The sequence below is a fragment of the Cicer arietinum genome, chromosome 8 (assembly GCF_000331145.2).
Source record: "Cicer arietinum cultivar CDC Frontier isolate Library 1 chromosome 8, Cicar.CDCFrontier_v2.0, whole genome shotgun sequence".
Lineage (NCBI taxonomy): Eukaryota > Viridiplantae > Streptophyta > Magnoliopsida > Fabales > Fabaceae > Cicer > Cicer arietinum.
Genome location: NC_021167.2, coordinates 12352723 through 12359914, shown reverse-complemented (window position 1 = coordinate 12359914; position 7192 = coordinate 12352723). Strand labels below are relative to the sequence as shown.

General features: G+C 28.0%; 2 protein-coding genes across 2 annotated transcripts in view; one reads left to right on the top strand and one right to left on the bottom strand.

The window, feature by feature from the left end:
• Positions 1 to 360, top strand: part of LOC101497398 (long chain base biosynthesis protein 2a) — a 10040-nt gene extending 9680 nt beyond the window's left edge. Inside the window, exon 13 of the mRNA XM_073364305.1 lies at positions 1 to 360. This exon is cut by the window's left edge and continues 11 nt beyond it. Coding sequence (XP_073220406.1) covers positions 1 to 49 — 49 coding nt within the window. The 3' untranslated portion in view covers positions 50 to 360.
• A 3244-nt stretch (positions 361 to 3604) lies between these two features.
• On the bottom strand, positions 3605 to 6144 carry LOC101497064 (mitochondrial phosphate carrier protein 3, mitochondrial-like). The gene is made up of 6 exons (XM_012712138.3): positions 5789 to 6144; positions 4811 to 5172; positions 4663 to 4706; positions 4372 to 4586; positions 4164 to 4288; positions 3605 to 3919 (listed from the first exon to the last, which is right to left on the bottom strand). Exons 1-6 carry the CDS (start codon positions 6050 to 6052, stop codon positions 3874 to 3876), a joined length of 1056 nt encoding a protein of 351 aa, XP_012567592.1. The 5' UTR covers positions 6053 to 6144; the 3' UTR covers positions 3605 to 3873.
• Positions 6145 to 7192: the final 1048 nt, after the last annotated feature.

The window sequence follows — 7192 nt, the reverse complement described above, 5'->3', positions numbered from 1 at the left end:
TGAACCAATGAAGCAGCAGCAAGATGGTAAAACTGTGAAGTTTGAATGAGAGAATCAAATAAGAAGAAAGAGGAACAATGACTATTGAAGATAGAGCTGTAGTTATTGTAAGGTTTCCTGGTGGTTTCAAACTAACTGGCGTGTATAAATTTGTTGCCATCTTCGAAAGTGAGGTCTTGGCTTATAAAGCATCAGATCCATATATTCTTTTGTTTTCAGATACAAGGAGGGAAGTTCTAGTACGTTTTTTTCTTTTCTTTTCCAGTCATTAGATGATGTGTATAGTCGCAGTTTGGTTATTATTCATTTGAAACTGAGTTTTGTTTTAAATTATAATCAAAATGTAAAATTGTCTGAGCATCTTATATTGTCTGAAATTATAGACAATTACCAAGATCGCTATTATAGGCCTATGCCTATAATGGGCGATGTTACACCGAGAGACAACAAAACAAACAGGTAACTTATACCGAGTGGCGATAAAATACCAAATTATTGGTTTCAGTTCAAATTATATCAAGTTGTTGTACTATTTTACTAAAATTGCAAACCAAGCACGGAGGGACCGGTTAAAACCATACGGGAACTTATGAAGTTGACTAACCATAGATTAGATTGATCAATCTTATTATTAGGACCAACCTTCAACATATATATCAATGATAACATACAAAATGCTTTTTAGAGGGTAGAACCATTTTCTAGGTACCATTGCTATGAAATGTACATATATCATAAATAATTGCTTGGCTTCAATCTGGATGATAAAGCTTCATACAGAGATTTAGGAATAAAAAGAAAGCAATGTAACCTCAGTAAAATGTCAATTTCTAGTGGTCAAAAGCCTCAGTAATTGGTTAATATCGTCAATAATTCAATGGTTTTGTGGTGGCTTTGATTTTGCCATTTAAAAGGCAAATGCAAAAGTTTATGGCTGCCACAAATCATTGACCACATTGATTACCAAATATTTGTGACGGTTTTGATCATAACAAATCTATGTGAGTTTAAAAATAAATATTTTCTAATGGTTTTGACTACCACAAACTTATGCAAGATAAAAAAATTATTTGTGACGATTTTGACCTCAACAAACACATGCGAGTTGAAAAAAGAACTTTTGTGAGGGTCTTGATTGTCACAAAAAGAATCTTATGTAAAAACGAAAAATATTTAAAATAAATTATTAAAATAATAATAATAGTAATAGTAATAATAATAATAATAATAATAATAATAATAATAATAATAATAATAATAATAATAATAAAAATATGTTGACTACAATATCAACTTATATATTATAGTAAAAACACAATATAATCGGTACATATAAATTAAAATTGTTTTTTTAATTTAAGAAAACATAAATGGAAAACTTACCGAAATTGAACAAGGAGAAAATAGAAGTATAGTCAAGAAAAATCAGAGAGAAGAAGGAGAGAATAATAATAGATAAAAGTTAGAAAAAAAGTTTAGAAAGATAAAAGTGAAAAATGAAGAGAGAAATATGTAAATGCAAGTTTTCTAGTGTTTTGTTGTATGTGAAGAATAAGTTTATTTTGATGGTTTCGTGAATTTTTGTTGATTATCTAATTCTTAATATCCATAAATATTTAAGAATCCAAAAAAGCTGATGAATACTCAATTAAACATGTATAACATTAGTTGCATGATAGGAATATGTTAAGTTTAAATATGTCTTTGATCATTGCAATTATAATGTTTTTTAATTTTGTTCATAGTAAGTTTTTTTGTTGATTAACATTCCTGCAAATATAGTTTCGTTTTAAAATAGTCATTCCATCCAATTTCTGTTACAAAAATTGTAACACCATTAAAATATAGCTATTTTGTTAACAAAAAAAATCCAAATATAATTAAATTATAACATTTTTTAACCTAAAATTAACATTAGATATTTCATTCTTCTTTCTTAAAAAAACTTAAATTGCACCTTCTTCTTCATTGTTTCAGTTATTTTTCTATTGTAGAATTCTTCATGTTGCGTCGTAATTTATAAAATAAACAAATTCTGAAAAAATATAATGAATTTGATTAAAGGTTCAATCTTATCACCATGACGAATTCTTCATCACCCCTTACCATTACTAGGTCTAGGACTTAGACTTTCTTCTTTGCCCCTTCCTCTACAATCAAAATCTACTTTTACTTTTAGACTTTTTCATATACTCCTCTAAAATCTCTTAATCTCCATTTCAAGAAGAAAAACTCTGATTCAGAGCCAATTCTAAAATCCATTATTGTCCAACTAGTATCACCAGGTGAAGAAAAAGATTATGATAACGATGAATTTGAATTTGAATATGGTGATGAATATCAAATGGATGAAGATGTTGGTGACAATGATGATAATTATGATGAGGAAGATGACTGAAACGATGAAGAAGAAGAAGATGCGATTTAGGTTTTTTAGGAAATAAGACTGAAACATTTGAGATTAATTTTAGGTTAAAAAAATATTATCATTTTATTATATTTGGTTTTTCTTTTATAAAAAAATAGTTATATTTTAATGATGTTACAATTTTTGTAACAGAGATCGGATGGAAATAACTATTTAAAAATAAAACTATATTTGTAGGATGTTAACCAAACAAAGAAAACTTACGAGAACTAAAATAAAATAAAAAGGTTATAATTGCAAAGATCAAAGATATATTTAAACCAATATGTTATAACATCATTCAATACATTAAAATTATTTTTTAAGTGATTTTTTACTTCATGATCGACTCACATGTTTGTAAATTGATTTACAGAAGTGTTGAAACTATTTCAAGATATTTGTGATAAATGAATCGAGTTTCGTGAAGGTCTTAACTGTCACAAATTTAAATTTTTCCTTCATACTATTTATGGTGGTTTTAGATGACCACTAAAGATAAAAACTGTGAGAAATTATATTTTTTATTTATGAAAACTTTTCCTTCAATAATATCCATATAAGGGCTTCCTCTTGTTAAAAAAAAAGAGGTTTTCTTGTAATTTAACGAGGGCATGAGTTACTAATAGAATATGTACCTTTACGAAAACCAACAGAAAAAAAATCAAGAAACAAAGGAGAGTTTGGAATGAGTTCAATATGAGGTGTTGGAGCATGCACAATAAAGAGTGGTTGACGAAGACAATATGTCTAATGAGATTGTATAGGGACAAACACAAGAAGCTTAAGTGGTAAAATAACCCTTGAAATAGTAGTAATTTAAAAATGTTTTAATGATTTCCGTATTTAAATTTCTGTCTCATTTTAATGTATAAAGTCATTTTATTCATGTCAAACTTGCATGCAAATTTATGTTTCAATAATCTTCATATCTTGAGATCACATATTTTAAACCAAACATAAAAACAACTTCATATGCACGTAAGATCCTCAATTATTAAATTAACTTGTCTAAAAATTCAGTAATTATATATTCATTTGTGGTTGAATTTAATATACTTTTCAAACGACTAAAAACTACCGTAAAAAACCACAGGAGTATGTATATTTGAACAAATGGAGAAAAAAAATCTAATTGTTTTGAATAAATATATATAGTTATTTGTTTCCACCTTTATAGCAAATAAATTTCTTCAAAAAAAAAAAAAAAATCAAATTCTTCATTTGTTATTTTGGTATTTGGTACGGCTCTTCCATCCATAATCATATGAATAGATCAAAACTTGTGATTACATACTAATACTATTGTAAGAGAGACTCTTATTACATACAATCTTTTACCAAATCTCTACAAATTCTAATTATAAAATAATAAACTTACTAATTACTCAAAAAAAGATTCTCTTTAGCTTTGGTAATCATTTGTATCTTAACTTGTGCATTTGACATTTTAAACCTTTTGAAAGCTAAGAAGCAGGAACAGCAGCAGGAGCAACTCCACCTGTGGTTGGTCTGAAAAACAAAACAATTTTCAGTTCCATTTCCCCTAATTCATCTATGAAAACACGACAAATATCGATTCACATTATTTTAAATTTCGGTCGTAGTTGCAGTTACGCCATAGAATATAAACCAAAAGATAACTAAAATATTACGCCATAGTACAGCCACGGACCACAATTTAAAATCATAATGATGAATATATGAGATATAGATGTAAAAGCAATAAGAAGATGAATTAATTGTAGAAACTTACAGTCCCACAGAAACTTTGAACGCATCATAAATTCCCCATTGAGCTCCTGTTAGAGTTCCCACCATAAGAATACGAATAGGGAGACCACGTGTACACATACCCCATAATCCCAACTTCTTTACAGCCTGCATTTCAAAGAGAGCAAGATTAAATCTTTAATACTTATCTCTAATCTTTATAATACAACATTTTTTCTATGGAGACTCACATCAGCAACGGTTGCTCCATTGGAACTGTTGAGGAAAGAGACGAGATTATCTGCAGGATGAGAGACAACAGCACATAATATGCCAGCTAAATATCCACCCACAACACTCACACCAAGTTGTAGGCTTTTGCTGCAATCATTCTTTGGTGTGGGGACCACATGTTTGTATATCATCTCAACAATGTTCTCATAAGAAGCAAACTTCATCATTGTATCTGCATAAGCAAGGCAATTCAGTAAGAAAACACTTTTATAGTTCAAACTACAAACTGAAAATAAGAGAAAACTTACATGGAACTTGTCTTCCCCAAAGGGGCACCATTCCCTTGTACAACCTGAAATCATTGTACATTTTAGTAAATGCTTATTCAACTATCTTGAATGAGTAACAACTAAAATTGGAAAACTTAATTAACATCAATTATAAATTTACAATTACCCTGAGACACCTTCCGATTTGAGCAATTTAGGTAACCCATCAGAAATCCCTCTAGCAAAACCAGGTTGAGTTTGAACTCTAACCTTCATTGCTTCAAATGGACAAAGTGCAACATCAGCAATAACTTCAGCTGAAGCTGATCCAGCAAGGTAGATTAATGTCTTATACTTTGTGGCATACTCTGCTCCAGCAACATCAGAATAGTACTTCTTGAACACTTCATACAGTCCATATTTGAAAGCACCTTGTGCACTGTAACCAAGAAATGTAGGTGCCCATCCTTTGTATAACCCCCTAACTCCTTGTTCCTTTAGCGTAACTCTAAATCCAGAGGATATATTCTTGTACTTCACAGGATCAATCTGAAAATTCATAATTAATATTTACTTCATATTCAAATCATTTTTAAAAAACAAATTAATTAAATATACTAAATATGTCGCACACTCTCAAATAGGTCAAACACCGAAACACTTCTTTATTGTCAATCAAAAGTGTCAATGCTAATTATTAAATAATTTAATCCCTCAATACAAAGGAGAAAATGCATGTCTTTATAAATACATACATGTTAATTAATCATTAATAAAAAATAGGCTTAATTGTAGTTTTGTCCCCTTATTTTAGTTGAATCGCAAAAGTAGTCCCTCTATTTTATTTCTCTACAGTTTTGATCATTTAAACAGAATTTTGGTCCAAAACTTGATGAAATTTTATTTATTTTTATTTATTTAAGTCACACCATGCCTCAAGATCTCGTGGTGCAGCAATTGTATATGAAATCTATAATCATAAATAGTGTAATATGACTTTAAAAAAATGAAATTTCATTAAGTTTTGAATCAAATTTCTATTTGGTGACCAGAATTGGAGATAAATAAAATGAGAGACTAAGTTTAAAAAATATCTACTAATATAGAAATATCAATACATGTTAAAATAAAGATTTAATTTGAGATGGAGAGAGAAAACACACACCTGCATATTGCATTTAACAACATCAAGTGGTGTAACAAGCATGTGAGTAAAACCACAACATATACTTCCACCAACACCACAAGCAACATAATAAGCTGGTGAAAACATCTTTATCTCCCTTCTCCCAGATTCACTGGGAGACGGTATCATAAACTTCAAAGATTCCACCGCTACATCGGTGAAAACATCTTCCACGATCTTCGTTCGTCGCGACGATGAGGTGGAAGAGTAGAGGAAGTTGGGTATAAGAGAATAGTGAGCCATGAAAGAAAAAAAATAGAATTCACAAAAGAGTGAAGTTTTGAAGAAAACAAACGAAAATAGTTTTGTTTATTTATTTATAGTTTCCCGATTCCTAGGATTAATTTGGTTCCAAATTGGCTTCTATGATCTTAATAATAAACAAATAATTTTCAATTCTTGCGGAATGGGAAAGTGGAAAAGTAAAAGCAAACGAAAATGTCAAAATAGTTTGGTTTTACGAATTTTCGTGGTTCTATATCGTGGCGGCTTTGACTATTTTTCTTGCTTTTTAATTTATATTAATGTAAAGAATTTGTATGTTATGAGTTAATTATAATTGTTATATTATTAGAGGTGTATGATTTTATTAAAATTATTTATCATAAATAATTATAATATTGTTAATTAAACCACGAAAGTTAGTTGACAATTTAGATTATTTTGTAGGGAGATTTAATTGATGGTTTTATTGTGATATTTATGAAGTAAATATTTTTTTGCGGTTTTTAATTTAATTTAAGATATTAATTTGTTTTTTTATTTAATTATTTAATTAATTTTAAGTAATGATTTTATCTTTTATGTCTATAAATATCAACAATGATATACTTTAAAACAAAATAGAAAATTCATTATTATCTTTAAATAAAGTTTTGAAAATTCATTATCAATTTTAAAAAAATTTATATTTTATCAAATCTATAATTTAAATATTCAAATAAACTCATATCTTCATTTTCAACGATAAACAACATTAAATCAATCGAACAAAAAATTGATTACACTTTAAGATTTGATCTTGAATTTCAACACCCAAATTTTTTATTAGTAGATTTTAATAATATTATAATAAATTATATTATATACGTAATTATTGAAGTGTGATAAATTTTATGCTTCTATCTTCTTTAATATTTTTTCTTTTATTTCAAACCTACAACTTTTTACGTGTAAAACACTTGTTAATTTCAATTATTATCGTATTATTTTTATCGATATAACAATCAACCTATTACCATTTTCATTGTTTAATAACAAATCAAATTTGAAACTTCTGAGTTTAACCGAATACTAAGTAAATTAAATAGTAACCAATAGCATTATATCCATTCTTCATGCGAATCACGTTGAAAATTTAATAGTATATATAAAATAAAACAA